The sequence below is a fragment of the Macaca nemestrina genome, chromosome 1 (assembly GCF_043159975.1).
Source record: "Macaca nemestrina isolate mMacNem1 chromosome 1, mMacNem.hap1, whole genome shotgun sequence".
Classification (NCBI taxonomy): domain Eukaryota; kingdom Metazoa; phylum Chordata; class Mammalia; order Primates; family Cercopithecidae; genus Macaca; species Macaca nemestrina.
The window spans coordinates 65,483,482-65,504,098 of record NC_092125.1 but is presented as its reverse complement, the minus strand read 5'-3'; the positions used below and the strand labels follow the sequence as shown (position 1 = coordinate 65,504,098).

The following is a 20,617-nucleotide window of genomic DNA, read 5'->3' as shown; positions in this document are numbered from 1 at the left end:
AAAGAGTAAATTAATTGTACCTAAGAGTAAAATTTGATCCCAAATATTGATATTATTATTGACTCATTAGGTTCAGTTTAAATTTGTTAAATTATCTTATACTTTTTACAGAAGAAAATATGTCAATAAAGTTAGTTCTATAACAAATTTATAAGTGACGCTTATTTCTCTTTGCCTTGCCCTATTAAAAACTGGACGTATTCAACCTAGAAATTTTAGACCAAGAGATATCATAAAATTGTAAAGAAGTAAAAAACCTCATAAAGAATTAAAATTAGTGAAGTAAATCTAAATTAATCAATGTAAGCCACAAAACCAATGCTGAGTGCTAAAAGGCAATGAAACATATACAGTTTCTGTAAATTATTTTAAAAATATGAAACATTATTATGTACTACTTATGGAAACATACATGGAATATAAGAATGAAAACAGACAGGAAGTCAGCACATCAGTTTCAGGGCAGTAATTGCCTTAGAGGGAGAAAAATGGGCTGGCGAAATGTATTAAGGAACTTTAACAATAACATCCATAATGTTTAAATTCTTAAAAATATCCAGGTGCTGGCAAAATAGGCTTCAAGGTAACAATTATGAAATACATAAAATCATTTTGAAAATAGGGTCATAATGGGTAAAACTATACAGATAAAACACAATTACTTGGTGCTACTGAGAACCTATCGTTTATAGAGCTTGTAGTAATACAAATTAGTTGAAAGGATCTCTGTATTTTCAATTACTTAGACGACACTATTGAGATGCTTTACCAAATCTGCAACTCTAGGGAATCTGGAAAGATTCCTTAGCAAGCTTTGAGGGATGGGTCTCTATCAATGAACCAGACCCAGGACTCAACCTTAAAGACAGTATATATTTGGTTCTTTGAAGGGGTCTTGAAGAATTCGTTGACTCCCTAAAACTACTACAGAAAACAGAATTTCTTTTTTTACCAATTTTAATTTAGCAGTTTTTTATGGGGCCACAGTCTTTTTCTCTATTATTGTAAATGTTTCTTTTTTTAAAGATTTGCCCCAGTATAATCCAAGTCTGCTTCCAAATAAAGTAAAAAGTATTAGTATGAAAAAACCCTGGCTACAATAAATTAGAGACCATTTAATCCTGCAATCTTGGTCAAGTTCCTATTTCCACCATAGCACATTAGATCCATACTCAGTAAACCTGAACAGTGTCAACTGACCTGAACTGGTTCCACTTCCTTTATCTGGGGTTGTTTTATGAAAATGCTTGGTTGTCCTGGAAGCAAGTGTACTCCGTGTTGCTGTAATATGATCAGAAGGGAATCTTTGTGTACTCTTGAGACCATTAGTCATTGGGAAACGTACATTGGTGGGCTTTCGTGTTGCTAGAGGACTCTGCGTAAATGCAACTTTTACTGTGGTGAATCTTTGGGCTGTTAGTGTGGCCTGTGTAGCAGAATTTGTCATTGTGGGATTCTGAGCTGCAGGAGGGGTCTTTGTAGATAGGGTTTTTGATATGAAAGATGTGTGAGCTGCTGCTGGGGCTTTGGTGGCTGAAACATTTACTGTGGTGGGTTTCTGAGGAGTTGGTGAAACTTCTATACCTGAAATATTTACAGTGGTGTTTTTTTGAGGTGTTGATGGGACTCCTGTAGCTGAAACATTTACTGTGGTATGACTTTGAGGTGTTGATGAGACTCCTGCAGCTGCAACATTTACTGTGGTGTATTTTTGAGGTATTGATGAAACTCCTGTAGCTGGAACATTTATTGTGGTGGGTTTCTGAGGTGTTGGTGTGACTATTGTAGCTGGGACATTTACTGTGGTGGGTTTCTGAGGAGTTGGTGGGGTTCTTGTAGCTGAAACATTTTCTGTGGTGTGTTTTTGAAGAATTGATGGAGTTTCTGTACCTTGAGCATTTGGTGTGGTGGTTTTCTGAGAAGTTGGTGAGACTTCTGTAGTTTGAACATTTACTGTGGTAGGTTTCTGAACTGTTGGTGGGGCCTTGGAAACCAGAGAGTTTGCTGTGAAAGGAAAGGTTAAGAAACAAGTTAACTGAATATTGCTGGCCATGTTAAGATTCTTAGTCATTGCTTGCTCTGTGGCTATCCTCTCTCTCTCCCACAAACAACTAGGTATGACTTTCAGGAAACCAAGTCTTATTGTGTATTTCTCAAGGAGCTGAAGTTCTAAGTCACTCTTGCTTTGATATAAATCATACCTACGGGTGACTAAAGAAGACATATACCAAAGTATACTGAGGTGCTTAAGCTGCTTTTTGTGAAATAAATCAAAGTTAGAGTCACTAGTGATCTTATTCTGTGGCACATCTCTATTTTCTCTCCCAAATTATCTTCTGTGCTAATACTAAAGAACAACAGGATGTTGTTCTAGAACAACTAAGCCAACAGAGACAATCACAGTCTTTTCTATCACTTAACCTTAATGAGCTTGAGAACTTGTTTTGTTTCACTTCTTGTTTAAAGTGATACTTAAGTCTGAGTAAAAATAGCTCCTTTTAATTCTCTTGTGCTGGTTACCAACTTTCCATATACTAGTTCCTCTTTAGATTTCAGACTAGATAACAAGTCACGTGAAACTTTCGTAAGAACATATTCTGAGAGGCATAAAGCTAACAGCAGAGCAACTTTTTGGGTCTTCAGAGCCCATCTGCCACTGGGTCACTTATACAAAGTTCCTGTTGAGGCAGCATTGGGTAGTGCCGAAGCCTGATTTCACCACGTGTGACCTCTAGCAAGTCCCTAACCCTTCTAAGCTATAGTTTCCTCATCTGTAAAATGAGGATAAAAGCAGAACAGATTAAGTAATTATTATTGAGTAAGGATTAAGGGAAATAATTGAGTAAGCTATTTCACAGTGTCTGTCCCCGAAGCAAGAGATTACATCATCCAGGATGACTGTTGCCAGCCCCATCACACACGGGATGCCCTAGGAACTCAGACGGTATCGGTCTTTTTTTCTGCCTCCTAACCTATCTCACAGGCTGCTATAAGGGATAAATTGAGTAAAACGCCTAGCAAGTAACACAGCATTTAGTAGGCACTCAATGATAATCATTATTAAGTAAAGTTTTTTTTAATGAACTTTTCATTCTAAGACCCTCCTATATAAAAATTATTCTAAATTATTCTTTGTTCTATCAAGTTAGTTCTGTTTTGATCCAGAGAATGTATACACTACCTTAGAGTTTAAATTTCCTAGAAGTTAATTTTTTAGTTATTATCTTTTTGTTACTGACATTTAGTTTAATTCCACTGTGGCTAGAAGGTATGCTCTGAATAACTTCAATCTTTTGCAATGTATTGTAGTTTAGAGCCCAGCATAGGGTCAATTTTGGTAAATATCCCATGTGCAGTTGGAAAAAAATACTTGTCATCGGTCCTATGTATCTCATATATATATATATGTTTAATATCTCATATGTATATATGTTTAATTGTTGCTCAGCTCTTTAGTCTCACTGATTTTTGGTTGTTTGTCCTATTAGCTATTAAGATAGGTGTGGAATTTTCCAACTATGAGTGTGTATTTGTCTATTTTTTCTGTCCATTTTTGCTACATAGATATTGAAGCTATTTTATCAAGTACATATAGATTCCAGATTGTGATATATTACTGTTGAGTTGGCCTCCTTATCATTATGAACTGTTTCATCTTAAAATATACATTGATATTAATATAACTGTGTCAGCTTATTTTGAAGGGTTAATGTTTGCATGGTATATTTTTCCATCCTTCCAACTATTCTGTGTTCTTTTGATTAAACTGTGTCTCTTGTAAATAGTAAAGAACTAGGTTTTTTAAAAATCTTTTTTAAGTCTGACAATCTTGGTCAAATTGCACTTAATGTAATTATTGACATACTTGGGTCTATATCAACAACCGTATTAGTTTTCTATTTCTCCCATCTATTCTGTGTTCCTTTCTGCTTCTCTCTCTCTTGTTCTCTTTTGGATTAAATATCCATTATTATTCTTTTATTAGCTTGTGATTTATGTATTCTTCTGTCATTCATTTGTAGCAACCCTAGAGATCACAATATTTATTAGACTATAAGTCAGTCATGCAAACTATCACTTTTACCACCTTTTCAGTACTGCTAGAACTGTGTAACCTTCACATGAATTTACCTCTTTCTGCCTTTTGCATTGTTATTGTGCATTTGTATTCTATGTATAATTCAGACCCCACAGGACATTACATTCACTGTTTGTAAACTCAGTATTCATTTATTATCCTTGTTAGTGTTCATTTTCTCTTGTATTTTCATGTTTTACCTGGGATTATTTTCATTCTACTTGAAGAATTTCCTTTAGTTTCTCATTCTGTGCATGTTTGGTCTGCTAGTGCAAAGTTTTCTTGGTTTTTGTCTGAATACATCTCTATTTTGCATTCGGTTTTGAATGTTGTATTAGTTGGGTATAGAATTCTAGGTGAACAGTAATTTTCTTACTGTTTTCTAAAGAAGCTTTAAAGTTTTTAAAGTAATTTTAAAGATTTCTTCTTATTGTCCTTTGGCCTGCATCATTTTTTTGCTGAGCAGTGATCAGTTTTACTGCTGGTTCTTCGAAGTTTTTGTTTGTTTTTGCTTTTTCTCTTTGTGCATCAGTTTGGGTATTTTTAACTGGTATTTCAGTTCCTAATACTGTTTCCTGCTCTATCTGAATAGCTAAACCTATTTATTGTGTTCTTAATTTCAGATATTTTCCAGTTGTAGAATATTCATTTTACTCCATTTTTACAGATTCCAGTTGAAGTTCTCTTTTATCATCTTAAACTTGTTCATCAGTTATTTTAAGGTCTTCATTTGCTAACTCAATTATCTGGATATTCTTTATTTGGTTTTGTTTTCTCTTGATTTGGTCATATTTTCTTGCTTCCTTCCATATCTAACAGTCTTTTGTTGTATGCCAAACATTGTATATAAAACATCCGGATGATACGATATGCCTTTCTGATAAGCAGACTGCATTGAGGTAATCATATCTTCAACCTATTAGGAATTGAGCTGGGTTTCAGTTTCGGTAAGACTCCATCTACTTCTGCTCTTGCCTCTGTTCCTTGGGAGGGGCCCTTCTGGGCTTCTGATTGAAAGCCTGGCAGATTTTTGTTGTTTCACCTTTGGAAGATGGCAGGAGATCTAGGTCTGTCTTTCAGAGTTCTCCCAGCCATCTAATGTTCTTCCCTACACAGTTTCAACATGAGCACAGATGTGCTAAGGGGAGACCTGTGGTATGCTACATAAAAGCCTGTTCCTCTGGTGGGTATATGCCATCCAAATACCATCAGGTTCTGAAAGATTTCATTTTGTACTTTAGAAGCTCTGGGTCAAGCTTCCCAGCCTCACATGCAGCCCCAAAATTAGCAAATGGCCTTTAGGAAAAACTGGTTCTGCATTTGAGGGCCTCAATTTCCAGTGTATTACCCTATCGCTCCATAACCATTAAAGCTTTGCTGATTTCTCTTTCCTTGAAGTGGTCTTTTGTCTGGGTCAAGGTGAATCCTTAGTCCAGGTTCAGAATCAGCAAATGTCCCTAGGGAAAACTGGCTTACGTCAGAATGGGTTGCCTTCACCACCCGCCCCAGGAATTTTAGTTCATTCAGACCTTGTTATTTCCACAGCTATACCTTATGCCTTAAAAAATATAAATTTTTGGTAATCTATTCAGATTTTATAGTTGTTTTAATGGAAGTATTAGCCTGCCATGACCTACTTGGGTACTTCCATATGGTTTTTAAGCTCTAAATAACTGATCATTTAATAAAACTTGGAAAAATTAATATGAACTGGATCAAATGGCCAAATTAAAAAAGCACACACTAAACTTCATAACTAAATGAATTCAAATAATAAAAATTTTTACCATTTACATTGTCAAATCTCCCTAACAATCATTATCATTAAAGGTGCCAACACTACAATGATGTAATATTAGTGGGAGATTAAATTGGTACAGTCTTTTAAAAAGCAACGTTAGTAATGCGTATGAAAAATGTAATTCACATACCTTTGTTACAAATAATTATACTGCATGGAATTTATTGTACAAATGTACTTGCATACATGTGCAGTGACAGATGTACAAGAATATTCATTATAGCATCATTTGTAATAATAGTTCATTAAAAAAACAAACTAGAACAAGAAACCTAAATTGCCATCAATAGGGGACTGGTGAGATAAATGAATACCCACACCATTGGTATAATAAATAAAAAATATTTGTATGTTTATTTATATTCTAGAATAAAACAAAAGAATTTGTAAAAATGGTTACCTCTCAGAGTAGAACTAGTGATAGAGAAGAGGCTTTCACTTCCCCTTTTGTACTCATCTCCATGGCTTTAATATTATGTCATTATGTCTACATATAATACTTATAATAAAAATATTTTTAATAAGGAATTTTTAAAATTCACACTAATAAAATTTCAATTTTAATTATAAAAGTAAATACTCAAATGCTTGAGTCATGCTGGTATTCACCACTACTTAAACAAATGCCATCTATTGATACTAGGCAATGTTTAGTTCAGCTTCACTGATCTTCTAAATATTTCTTTTAAAATATATTTAAAGAGCAGTTCTAAGGATTCTGAGAGTACCTTCTGGGTATAAAAAGACATTGAAAGAAAAAAGTCTAGAAGGATGAAGGAGAATGGATAATAACAGAAATTCTGGAGGCAGAAAAGAATTGAATGTTAATTCAGGGAAGTCAATAGATGGCAAGAGTTTCTCAGTTGTTGTAACATGCATGGTTACTATCTAGAGACTTCAATCTAAGATTCTCCCGCCAATAAACCACTTTATATCCTCTTTGTATAAACAAAGTACCTGTATTAACTTACTGAAAGCAACATGGTATAAAACAGCAAATTTAAGCAAATTCACCAAAAATATGAGGCCTATTTTATATATACACATCATAATGTGTGTGTGTGTGTATGTGTGTGTGTGTATACAAGCCATAGACCCTTCTGAGCAGCTTTAGAAATATTGTGTCCCACAGAAAAATACAAATATGTTTACGTAAACATTTTACATTTTTTTCTTAGGGGGTTCATAGAATGTCTGCAACTCACATATAGACTTAAGGGTAAGAATAAAGCAAAAATATAACTATCCAAAGTGATTACCTCTACATGTAGGTGGTGGGCCACTCCACTCTCCTTCATCGTCATTCACAGTACAATAAATAGAGTGCTCTCCAATCATGGTGAATCCTCTATTACATAAATACGTTATAGACTGTCTATATCCATAATGTTCACGTTCCCCTTGAATTATTCCATTGTCAATTTGTGGTGGTGCTGGACAATAAATTTCTTAAAAAACAATTCCAACATCTTTTAAATAAATAAAACTAGTAAAATATTTTTACAAATAAGACCAAAACATGTTAAAGATTATATTTTAAAGAAATCAAAATATCATTTTTCTAAATTCAGCATTATCAACAAGAGATGCTTATAAATGCCTATTAAGTAATTGGTTAATATACTAGAGCTTTGAATGCAAATGGTGTAGAAGACAAATGCTAACCTTGAAACTAATTCATAAAAATAATAAGATTCAGAACATGTATGTAAAGGAAAAATTATAATAAGATTTGGGCATATCAAAATGGTGCTAGGAAAAGTGAATGCTGCAGGAGTTTAGGGATGAAAGCAGTATAGTCAGAGAAGACTTGGGCAGGGAAATAGAACTTCAGTTTAAACCTAATATGTACCATGCTTTTGAGAGAGAACAGAGGAGAGAGCATTACTCTTCACTCTAAGAAGGAAACGATAGCAAATGCAAGGAGTTGAAAATTCAAGCAGCATGTTTAAGAACTAAGTACAGATCGTTTTAGATAGAGCAGAGATCTTAAATGTCAGGATTACATTGTGACTTCTAGAGTAAACATTTTTAGCACATATTGACTCACAAAGACTTCATTCAAAACAATCTTACTGAGCAGTTGAACTTATAAAATAAATACAAGCAGAGGTTTTTTTAGTTATAATGTAAAAAGGGACTACTCTCTGGCAATTGCCCTGAGAAAAAATTCAATGGTTCCACATACTCCAAAGGCATGATGTTGTTGTCCTTTTTTTTTTTCCTAAGAATGGAAGGCAATTTAATATGTGTGTATGTCAAATTATGTTACACGAAGCATACTTAAGAACACAGAAAATACTTAGCACATTTATCAATCACTCTTCAGTCTTAGATCAAAACAAGCAGCAAGAACAAGCTGTTCTGATTTACACCAACTTAGAGTATGCAGAGACACACATACCATTGGTTCAGTTCAAACATTTTCTAACTGCCTAACACATGCCAGGCATTTTTCTATAACTGGAAGTGTAAAGCTGAACAAGATATAGTTCGTATGTCTTAAAAGCTAGTGGGGAAAAAAGATTCAGAGATGATTTCAATAAAAATTGCAAGGGTCATCATAGAAGTAGCCAGCCTGGGAATCTCCCTGATGGGCTAGAGAACTAACTCTTAGGAAAATATAGCTAAGTAAAGAAGGGGCAGCAGGGCATGGTGGTTCACACCTGTAATCCCAGCATTTTGGGAGGCTGAGGTGGGCAGACTGCTGGAGCCCAGGAGTTCGAGACCAGCCTAGGCAACATGAGGAAGCCCTGTCTATGCAACAAATACACAAATTAGCTGGGCATGGTGGTGTGCACCTATAGTCCCAGATACAAGGGGGGTTGAGGTGGGAGGATCACTTGGGCCAAGGAGATTGAGGCTGCAGTAAGCTGTGATCACACCACTGCACTTCAGCCTGGGTAACAGAATGAGACCCTGTCTCAATTTAAAAAGAAAAGAAAAGAAAAAAAAGAGGTACATGGAAACCACAGCAGTTTGCATGTATAAGGCATAAAACATGAGGGCAAGACCTGAGTGTCAAGCAGTAGGTAGACCATGACTGTCTTGTACACTATACTAAGGGATTTGGGCTTTGTAAGTGATAGGAGATATGAATAAGCTCTAAGGAGGAAACAGACATCTAAGTCACATCTGTGTTTCAGATCGCTCTGGGTAAAATATGGATGAAACATTAATAGAGTGAAAGAATGGAGGCAGGAGGCCATTGCTATCAGTGTCACTCTTGAACTCAGGCAACTAAGACTGCTGCCTCAGACCCCATATTTTAAAAGGCTGTGCTCTGGCCCTCCTCTGGATGCGTCTCTCCCCTGTTGGTGGGATATCTGTAGGCTGAGAGCATACACTCAATGACAACCTGTCCTACGACTTCTCCTCCATTCCAGAACATGCTCCAGGAACTAGCACCCAGAATTCCCTGTGCCAACACCCTTTCCAGGGCCTGAGAGGGTCCCTCCCACTGGTCCACATTCTTAGGGGTGGTCTATCCCGCTGATATACTTCACCTCTAACCCAATAGACAATGGAGGGTGGATACAAGTTATGGTGGATGTGGTGGACACGACTTGGGTATTTAGGCTGAGTTGTCCACTTATTTGCACCAGAAAACCCACACAGTGTGGAAAGAGGAAGGCCTATTTGAAAGAAGGTGGGTCTTAGGCCAGTGACCTCCATTTATATTCTTGCCTGGGCCCTGAAAATGTTAGAGGTGGCCCTGATTGCAATAGTGCACAGAAGGAATAATAAACTATGCCATAAGTATACAGATGGAGGGCAAAACACAAGTTTGAAAAACAGATTGAGGAAGTAAAGCACAATGATTTAGGGATGAGATGTGAGGAGTTAAGATAAAAGAGAAGGGTCTGGGATGATAGTCATTATATAGCAGGGATTGATTCTAAGTTAGCAGATACCATCAGTCAACTAAAATTTTGAAAAAGAAAACATTGGCAGAGAGATAAGCAAACAGGTTCTCTGACAGTGAGGCTCCATTCACAGGTAAACTAGCATCACCTCTGTTTTCTGTATAACTACAGACAGTTAGTGGATGTATCCATTGTTCTTTCCTTCTTCATATCCATATTCACGCATGGACATTGAAGCAACCTCATGTGTTTATAGGCTAGGGCTACATACTTGAGGTGAAGCATTACATTGTTTAAGAATTTACTTTCCATTCAATCTTTTTGGTATGGTCAAAACAAGTTATGTGGAAATTCAAAATGATCCTAAAAGAAGTAAGGCCTTATGGGGATATTTGAAGGCACTGGGATTGCTTAAGAACAGGGGCTGTTTCCTACAGGATGCAGATGTCAGTGGTTGCTGAGTCAGAGAGGATAGAAGAGTCAAGGAGGAAAACATGAACATCAGAATATTCAGCATGGAGTTCAAGACACCAAATAGGGAAGCAAGGCTGAGACCTAGATGGCGCAAGCAGGAAAATAAAGTGGGTTTGCATTGCTGTCAAATTCATGACACAGCAGGTGCTTGTGCAAATACTGGCTTCAGATGGGAGACTGTTTGTCTGAACTTTGTGACATGCTGCCTGGGTCAAACGAAAGATACGGCCCAGTTTTTCCTTGTTTTCTATCTTTAATTTACTATCATTTACAGCGTCTCTTACTGGACAAGGAAAGTGGGAAAGGTGCTACTGGGTAGCAATGATGAAAAATTTAAAAACAACTACAATGAGAAAAAACTGGTGGTAGTAGTATGACATCTCGAAAGAAGGGCACATGGTGGGTGTGGCAGGGGCAGGCTCCTTGATGGCACAGCTTCGTTTTATTTGTCTTCGTATCAGTTGACCCTACACGTTGCCTACCAGAGTGTCAATCGATAAATGTTTGATAAATTACACTAAATCTACTCTAGTTTTCTTCCCCTAGTAACACACAAAAACTAACTTATCAATAATTTTGACAATAGGGCCTTCAGAAGTCATTTGCAGGAGGGCACATTGTGTGTAGAGAAAGAGAAGGATGGAAAGAAAGCAAGCCTACATTTTAAAATATTGCTGTATTTTATTCCTTTCAATTTCCAAGAGACACGTTTCTCTAATTGACATAAATTTGACAGGATATATACCCATTTATAGCATTATTGCTGCACCATATCTTTCTTTGAGAAGATTCTCAAATACAGAAACAGTATTTCTCCTTTATGGTATAAGCTTATCTCTCTCATAAGAATATATCACACCTTAAAACCCTTCTAGATAATTATCTCTTAATTATTTTAATCCTAAGAAGCAGCATGTAGGCAACACTGGGTTTTAGAAAAATGCTGGGTCTGAAATAAGAGACCTGGGTTAAAGGCCTTCCATTGCCACTTGTTTTAGGATATGGGGTCAAGTCTTATAGACCCTCTGATAGACAGTATTTTCTTACATTAAAATTGTGGGGTGGAAATCTTTTACCTATCATACTTGACTTTAGAAGTAATGGTTAGACAATAAATGACCAAGTGCAATACAAATCTGTTTGTTTTTAATCCTTATTCTATTGTTTGGGAATTGGGACTCAGAAAACTTGATGGTTTATCTCCACAGCTAATAAATTAAGAAGCATCACTAGAAAAGGTATTAAAATTAGCAAAGCACTCATATATTGAAAGCTGGGTTTGCTACAAATACACACTGTGCTAATTCTTAAGGGGCAGAAATTAATTTATCATTGAGTACTCAGCCTCACAACCTGAGTGCTTAGATTTTTAACTCTTACCTCTGCACTCTGGCAACGTGTCACTCCACTGGACTCCACTGCCTGAAACAAGACATAAACTAGAAGTCGGGCCAAATAATTTGTACCTAAAGCAATAGGGGAAGAAAAAAGAGTTTGTTACATTCACACGTATTTGACTTTCCTCAAATTCTTCAGGTTATTATCTTGAAATATTTACTGCAGCAGCAGGTGAAAATAAAACAGTAGTTGACAAAAGTCCACACAGTAGTTTAAAGGAAAAGAAAAATTAAGTTTAAAAAGGTGACATCCAAAGAGTAAAAACGGGTAAGACATGTACATTTTTTATTTGCATGGGGAATATGTTAGAAAGCATAAAAGTGTTTAAAACATTTTTAAATGACAGAGATGATTGAACATTTTATACTTCCGAGTTCTAAATACAGGCTTCATAGAATAATAGAATGTACTTGTATTTCAAGGGTTCAACGTACTTCCCAGATTTTGTGTTCGTGACCTAACTAACATCTGTTCCGTAAAGGAGACAAGTGATACTGATATTTTTACTTTATAAAGAATAGGGACACACACACAGTAAAATAGAATTATTTAATTTACAGATATGAAATGAGAAAATAAATGTAAAGTTTTCAACAGTGTCTGAGACATTGATGGTACTCAATGAATGAGTTGCTTTTTCCTATATAGAGAACTTATCAAAGAACTTAGGTTAGAATATTTTCACACTAGGAATGTCTTTAACTCATGCTGTTTTGTAACAGCTTGTTTGCATAGAGAAAAACTCATGCAAATTCATTATTTAGGTTAACTAAAGATTGGTTTAGTATTTAACATTTGAAGAATTATTTCTGCAAGTAACATCATCTCAAATTTTTTTATTAATCACATTTAAAATTCTATATTGAATCACATATTTACTGAAATCAGAATTTAGAGAATTTTGGTGGTATAAGAAATCTTCCTTTCTTGCCCCATTTTAGTAAATTTAACTGTGATGAGCTCATGATGAAGGGTCTTTGAGGAGAAGGATTGCTTTAGTTGCTAGTAGCTGTGAATACCAGTCATGAAACTAACAATCTCATCTTAAGTCCTAATTTGTTTCCTCATTTCCTAAATACAGGGTTTTAGTATGCCCAAACTTACCCTGTGTTACATGAGAAGGAGATGGCTGCACCAAATAATATGCCATTTGATGTATCGATCTGACCATTTGGTATTTCTCCAGGATTAGGGCATGATTTCTCTAGAATAGAATACAAATTGATTTTTTTTTAATTAAATTATCAGGCATACACACAAAGAAGGTAACTATGTGAGGTGGTGGATATGTTAATTAGCTTGACTGTGTTTATCATTTCACAAGGTGCACATATATTAAAATATCATGTTGTACACCTTAAATAATATTTGTTGATTATACCTCAATGAAGCGTGGGAAAAAATTTTGAAAAAATTATCAAGCACATATATGTAAATTCATCATCTGAACCATTGATAGTTCTTATCCTTAGATTTTTTTTTTTTTTTTTTTTTTTTTGAGATGGAGTTTCGCTCTGTTACCCAGGCTGGAGTGTGTTGACATAATCTTAGCTCACTGCAACCTCTGCCTCCCAGGTTCAAGGGATTCTCCTGCCTCAGCCTTCCAAGAAGCTGGGATTACAGGCATGCACCACCACGCCCAGCTAGTTTTTGTATTTTTAGTAGAGTCGGGGTTTCATCATGTTGGCCAGGCTAGTCTCAATCTCCTTACCTCAAGTGGTCCACCTGCCTCTGTCTCCCAAAGTGCTGGGATTACAGGCATGATCCACCATGCCTGACCCTTAGACTTCTTTAATTCTAATTTCTCTTTATAATAAGTTTTGAAAAAGCAACGTATTTAGAATATATACTTGTTTCATTTTAGGTAACCTCAAACTAATTAAATGTGAAATTTTTGAGTGAATAAGTATTCCTACCACATAAATATTTAGTTTGTCTAATTCAAAATAAATTGACACTCATGGTCCTATCAAGAAACATCCTAAATAATAATATATACACACAGAGTTCTAGCATGAATGAAGGAAGGGATACTATTTCCCCCAAACACCAGATGGTTGAAAATACTTTAAAAAATTTTACTCACTTTTACAAAATTCAGCTGCTGTGGACCATTTTAAATTCTGAAGGCAAGTTAGTTTTGCTAATAGAGAAGGGTCTCTTCTGTAACCTGGACGACACTCATATTCCACAACAGTACCGACTGGAAAATAACTCTGAGGGATATAAAGCTGTTTGAGGGATGCAAACTTTAGCCTGGTTGGTGCACCGCAGCTACCTAAATGTATTAACAAAAGCAGCAACAAAAAAAGTAGTATCAATGTTTGTTTTATAATCTATATATAATTATCTGGACCCTAATAACCCCCTTTCTTTACTGCTTTGCACATATTTGGTACTTAACTATATTAATATCACCATGGCACTTGCAATGTAGCAAATGCATTCACATATATACTTTATTTCCCAGTTACTAGAGGCTTAGGAAGTAGAGTTGGTACACAGATATCACTATCCCCACTTGAAAAAAAAAAACAAAGAAACAAAAAAACCATTTAGGTTGCCTGGCACAGTTCTGGCATTCAATAAATGTTGGTTTCCTTACCCTACCCTAAAGAACTACACAGCACCATACAGTACAGGAATAGGGTATTTCCAGACCCCTGGACTAATGTCCTGCACAACAATAATAGCAGCTAACATTTATTTACATATAAACTCATTTAATTCCCACAAGCCCTGGAGGCAAGGATGAGTTAATTGTATACATAAAGTATTTACATCTGTAAACAGCTGGGCAAATGTGAATCTAGAGAGGCATGGTCAAGTGGAAGGGTCACTGGATTTGTAGTCAGAAGACCCAAGTTTACACCTTGGTTTTGGCATAAAAGCTGCTGTGCTCTTAATGAAGTTATTTAACTACTGGGGCCTGTCTCCTCCACCATTGGATAAAGTAACAACATGGGGAAGAGTTAAAACATGATACGTGTGCAAAGACTATGTACTTCATCCTACTGCCTCTATCGTGGATAAAAATAAAAAGTTAAAGCCTATTTCACGCATGGCTTCTAAAAGTATTTGTGCCAATTTCTGTATTTACTGTAGCTTCTATTGATTTAAGTTGTTCAAAGTCAGGTTATTGGGTCTCTTTAACTTTACTCATGTATCTCAAAGCTAATACAGGGCTATGTAAATAACAGATTTTTTTCCTCCAAGATAATGCCGATATATATTTTATGAAACCAAAGGGCACACGAGGTGTGGATGACTGTATGTATATTCACCTAAAACAAGAAATCTTCATTTCTTTTAATTCTACTAGATATCAATACCAAACACGGTTACTGTGTTAGCCCCAAAACAACTCTTCACTGGGCCTCTTATTCATTTTTAACAATCAATCTATCTACCTGTCTATCTATATCCCAATTTACATATATCTCTCTCCCTATATATATCTCTCTCCATATATACATACATATATGTCCCTATATATATCCCAATTTTTATATATATATATATATTTTTTTTTTTTTCAAAGTCGCAAGAAGAGAAGATTTGGAATATTCTCCACACAAACGCCAAGTGTTTGAGGTACTGGCTATCCCAATTACACTGATTGATCATGACACATTGTATGATCTATAAATACCTATAAATACGTACAAGTATAACAGATTTTGAAGTAAATATTGAGAGCTTTTAAAAATGCCACCACAGAGTTGTATTTGATAAGCCCTACTTTACAAAATATTTAAGAAAACAGATCACTTACGCTATGTGTCTCAAGGCAATTGCCAAATATATTTTATGTATTTACTCCCTAAACAATACATATTGTTTAATTTCTCTACTAGTTCGTTCAAGGGGTACAGTGTTAGGAAGAAAAACTCTTAACGAAGCAGCAGGACCTACTCAGGGAGGTAAATGTCTTCAATTAGCTGGAGTGTGAAGTGCCAACAAGGTATACCCTGGGGTTTAGTAACACTAGAAAACTATCAATTACTAGTCACTCCAAAGATACATAAAAATAAATTTTAGATACATTTCATTCCCATAACTTTTCTTAAAAAAAATGAGGAACTTACGATTGCAGAACTCTTCAATATCTGACCATTGACTGTCCGGAAGGCACATCACTGAGTCCTGCTTACCAGGAATTTTCATAAAGTTTTCATCACATCTGTACGTTATTACGGTGTTCTCGGGAAAACTTGTAAGGCCTTTCAAAGCTGGCTGGGCATTAGGTACAGCTGGGGGAGGGCCACAGTCAGCTAGGGAGACAAAAGCAGAACTGAAGGAAATGACTATCAAGGGTCCTCACAGTTGCTGTTTTTAAGACACACGCCCCCTTGAAATGCCACACCTTAAAGAGATGACATGCAAGTTTGCAGCATGGTGTGCTCTACACGGCTGGACTCTGTCGAGAGTGGGCAGCGGTCAGCGGTCTGGCCTCCCATCCTTTTAGACCAGATTTTTGGGGGTTAAGGCTCTCTTTGAGCCCTCCCTTTCGATTTTCCCAGGCTTGGCCGCTCCGCAAACCCAGCTGGGGCCTCTTTAACCTTACTCCACGCCAACTCCTAAAGCCAAGTCAGCTGGGGGCCGACACAGCAGGAGCCCCAAATGCTGGTGAGCGGCGACAGCCTTAAAGGTACAGGACGGGTGAACCAAGACCGAAGGCCACGCTCCCCACCTGCCAAGTCCCCGGTCCCTGTGCGTGTCTCGGAGACCGACTTGGACCTCCCACCCAGCCCAGGGGCGTCCCTGGCCGCCAGGCCCCCAGGCCCCCGGGCCCCCACTCACCCCACACGGCCGGCAGGCACAGCAGCAGCAGCAGCAGCAGCAGCCGGGGCAGCTCCCCAAGGAGGGGCAGCGCCGCGGGCACGCTCGGCCGCGCGACAGTCATGGCGCGGGAGGTCAGAATAAGTACGCGCCGCCGGGACTCCGCCGGGTCGCAGCTACGCCCAGCTGCCTAAGCGAGTTGCAGCGAGCAGAAGCAGCGCCTCGCAGCTCCGCAATAACAGTTAAATGAGTGCTTTGGGCGGGGCCTGGGCTGGGGTTCTATGTCACCAAGGGTGGGACAAAGAAGACGGGTGGAGTAGGGATTTGTTGTAGTCAGAGGTGCGGTCAGAGGGCGCTGGCGTCATACGCCCCTGGGAGCCCTAGACTCAGGGATAGCGGGAAGGGGAAGGAGGAGGAACTCGCTGGCAATCCTCTCTGGGATTCACTCTCTCCACCGCTGGGTGGGACCTGCGATGACCTGCCTTCTGGAAACCTAAATGTCTCCTCGCTACGTAAACATAAACGGGGTGGAAACGGGAGAGGGGGAGGGGTGCTCAAGTATCGCAGGCCTTGCTGCCCGAACGTGAGTTCGTCTAAGCGGAGCATCCGCGCGCTTGAGTACTGTCGAGCAGAGCTGCACGTGCGGTGGAGTTCGGGGACTGAGACTCGGGGATTGAGACGCGGTGCCCTTCCCGTGTTGTGGGCCTCTACTGCGAGGTCTGTCAAACGCCAGCACGAGGGTGGGGAAGTAACTAGGGAGCGAGGGCGTTATCTCCTAGAACACTCTCTAATGTGACAACAGAGAGCTAGGGAAATCAGGTTGAGGAACACAGTAGGGAGTGAACGTTGTTCATGCCTTGTTCTGGTGGGAGTCACTTGCTTCACCCGGGTTCTCCTTATTTACCAAAGACACCACTTTCGGATTACTCCAGCCTGACTGTAGAGAGAAATTCATCAGTGTGTGTGTGTCTGCCTCGGGGGGGAGGGGGGTGTGGGGTGGGGGAAAGGGGTGGGATAACAACAAAAACAAACCCCAAAAAACTGAATGGTGATGGGGTGGATTTTAAGAGGAAGGCTTGTTACAAACCTTTAAGAATAAATAGCCTGAGGTTTGCAAGAGTGGCCACACATTAGAATCATGTGGGGAGCTTACATATATATATATTTTTTTTCATATATTTATATATATTCATATATATTTATACATATATAAATATATGTACTTTAAGTTCTGGGATACATGTGCAGAACATGCAGGTTTGTTACATAGGTATACACGTGCCATGGTGGTTTGCTGCACCCATTAACCTGTCATCTACATTAGATACTTCTCCTAATGCTATCCCTCCCCTAATCCCCACCCCCCAACAGAACCCTGTATGTTATGTTCCCCTCCCTGTGTCCATGTATTCTCATTGTTCAACTCCCACTTATGAGTGAGAACATGCAGTGTTTGGTTTTCTGTTCCTGTGTTAGTTTGCTGAGATTGATGGTTTCCAGCTTCATCCATGTCCCTGCATAGGACATAAACTCATCCTTTTTTATGGCTGCATAGTATTCTATGGTGTATATGTGCCACATATTTTTTGTCCAGCTTATCATTGATGGGCATATGGGTTGGTTCCAATCCAGAGGCCCAAACTACACCTTAGACAAATTAAATCAGCATCTTTGGGGATGGCACTGGGTATCAGGATTACTTAAAATTGCCACACTGTGCAGCCAGGTTTGAGAACCACAGACCTATATGGTACTGGTCAGAGTAAAGATCTATCCACCCTAGGACCACCCCTGTCAAAAATAGAAAGGATATAGATGGCAAGGTGGGTTGCCCTTCTTCATAGAGAATAGCCTCAAGAACGTGCTTCCCTTTAATAATTTGTCTGGGTCTGGCTAGCAGACTCCTAGCCTAGATTCCTTTTCCCTTAAATGCCTTGCCTGGTTAAGTGAAATTCCCTACTTGGAATTATACTTTGGTCCATGGACCAGCTGTGGGGGTATTTGTTATATCCTATCATGATATTCTTTCCTGAAGGTTTTCTGATAGCTCTTTACTGGTTGGTATGAACTTTATAAGGAGGAAAACAATTTTCAATCATAGCATTTTCTTTGACCCATACTTACTGTATAGAACCAAACCCTGTGTTGCCCATTGCTGGAACCAATCCTACAGTGATTCCAAGCAAGGGACTACTGTAGGATTTCATTGAAACCTAACAATACTCAAACATTGTGGAGTTTAGAAGTTAGGGTGGGGGGCTTTTAAAACCATCTAGTGTCATCCTCATATTTGATGTTAAAATACCTTACTTTTACTCCCATATTGGATATAAAAACACAAGGTCAGGGCCTGGCAGTGTTTAGAAGTGGCACCAGGTCTTCATTTATTCCCCCTAATAACCTCTAATAACCTTAACCACCACTCCCTTCTGTCGTGCCATTATACATAGGTAATCTTCATTTCTGCTTGGGCTCACAGAATTGGTGTGAAAGGCAAGGTAGCATTGTGAAAAAGACAGGTCAAGCAAGACCAGTTATGCAGCTGCCAGAAGACTTAACATTGAAGTCTATTAAAGCTCTCTACGTGTTTATTATGTGAATGTCATAGCTTTATATGCAGAGAAAACAATGAGCTCTGCAAAGTGTCAAAAATATTATCTATCACACAACTTAGTGACACTAAATGTCCTAAGCATTCACCTTCCAGAATACTTAGTTATTGGCAATAACTATTTTTAAAAGGAAATTTTGGCTGGGCGTGGTGGCTCATGCCTGTAATCTCAGCACTTTGGAAGGCCGAGGCGGAGGATCACCTGAGGTCAGGAGTTCGAGACTAGCCTGGTCAACATGGTGAAACCCCGTCTCTACTAAAAATACAAAAATTGGCTGGGCGTGGTGGCATGCGCCTGTAATACCAGCTGCTCAGGAGGCTGAGGCGGGAGAATTACTTGAACCTGGGGGGCGGAGGTTGCAATGAGTCAAGATTGCGCCATTGCACTCCAGCCTGGGGAACGAGAGCAAAACTCCATCTCAAAAAAAAAAAAAAAAAAAAAAGAAATTTTATGAACAATTACTGGATGGAATCTTAAGTAATAGTTACAGCCACCCAAATGTCAACATTCTGAGGGGAAGGAAACAAAGAAATCCACTATGTATTTACTCAACTTAGAAAAGATATCTATGATAAAATCTAAGCATTCCTCAGAAAAAGCAAATATGTGAATTTATAACTTACTAAAGATTATTTTAAATAAATGGACTCATTTGTTGTGTTCCAGTTGCTTTATACACATTATACCATTTCATCAGCACAACTTCATGAAGTGAAGATAACTCTCCATATTTTGCAGACAAGGAAACAGGCTGAGAGGCTGTTTACCAAAGTTTACCAAAGTCCCTGCACTAACTAGCGACTAGGTCAGAATCTAAACCTAGTTTGATTTCAAAACCTATACGTCTGTCCTACCATACTGCATTCTTTTTACTGGAATCAGCAAAAGTTTCTTGTGTGCAGAGGACAATGACTGAGGTTCTTGGGGAGGTGATTTGGGAACCCAGGGGCTCATGATATGAGCAGTAGTTCCGAGGCTTCATACTTATCTACCAGAAACTAGCTGTGTGTCCTTGGCTGAGTCACTGCACGTCTCAAGGGCTTATTTCCGCATTGATTAAAAAGCATTTGGCACTAAAATAGTCTCTATAGAGCTTCCAATCCAAAACAAGCTTATGTAATTAGGCCAAAATACAAAGAAAATAGGTTTATGATTTTGACAGAGCAAGGGACCACGGCTCTTACTCTTGTCCCAGGAACCATACAATGACTAAATCAAAGACGGTTTAATAAACTTCCTTAGCACACAGAAGCCCACTAAGTGTCAATACTTGTGTTTGAGAATCTATAATCTAGTAGGGAGGTTTTTCATGATAAATGCTTTACAAATATCGCAACTAAAGTGGTATGGGGCTTCAGAAAGGAGAGAAGGGAGTGTGGTAATTGGGGTGGGGAGGCTAAAGGCCCAGTGATTCAACTAAATATGACAAGTGTCAATGCAATAGGGCAAAAATAGGAAAAGAGATATGAACAAATGTTTGGGGTCAGGAAAAGGCCTGTTGATTCCAAGAGTAGTAAGGAGTTTAGTTTACAGAGAGTATGGAGAACTGAATTGAGGCAATGGAAGAAGAGGGTGAGAGAGGCTGGAAAGAGATTTGAGGGAGCCT

At 38.2% G+C, this 20,617-nt stretch overlaps 1 protein-coding gene and 1 long non-coding RNA gene across 14 annotated transcripts in view; one reads left to right on the top strand and one right to left on the bottom strand.

Annotated features, from left to right (window-relative positions):
• The window catches only part of LOC105484871 (CD55 molecule (Cromer blood group)), a 145,809-nt gene that overhangs the window by 19,804 nt on the left and 105,388 nt on the right, over positions 1 to 20,617 (bottom strand). For 6 of the 12 annotated variants that reach the window (XR_011613486.1, XM_071079588.1, XM_071079597.1 and 3 more), the window contains exons 1-8: positions 16,421 to 16,676; positions 15,706 to 15,891; positions 13,704 to 13,895; positions 12,722 to 12,821; positions 11,600 to 11,685; positions 7,139 to 7,327; positions 1,891 to 2,004; positions 1,201 to 1,281 (exon numbers count right to left, since the gene is read on the bottom strand). Coding sequence is in view for 10 of the 12 variants with exons in the window: in XM_071079588.1 (XP_070935689.1) it covers positions 1,201 to 1,281; positions 1,891 to 2,004; positions 7,139 to 7,327; positions 11,600 to 11,685; positions 12,722 to 12,821; positions 13,704 to 13,895; positions 15,706 to 15,891; positions 16,421 to 16,523 (1,051 nt within the window). In the remaining 2 variants the exon portion in view is untranslated. Of the gene's footprint in view, positions 1 to 1,200; positions 1,282 to 1,890; positions 2,005 to 7,138; positions 7,328 to 11,599; positions 11,686 to 12,721; positions 12,822 to 13,703; positions 13,896 to 15,705; positions 15,892 to 16,420; positions 16,677 to 20,617 lie in introns of those variants that run through there. The other 6 variants (XR_011613487.1, XM_071079616.1, XM_071079617.1 and 3 more) reach the window with 2 other exon arrangements.
• Positions 16,977 to 20,617, top strand: part of LOC139358509 (uncharacterized) — a 29,662-nt gene continuing 26,021 nt past the window's right edge. For both annotated transcript variants that reach the window (XR_011613520.1, XR_011613525.1), the window contains exon 1: positions 16,977 to 17,116. This is a non-coding gene — a long non-coding RNA (uncharacterized lncRNA). The remainder of the gene's footprint in view (positions 17,117 to 20,617) is intronic.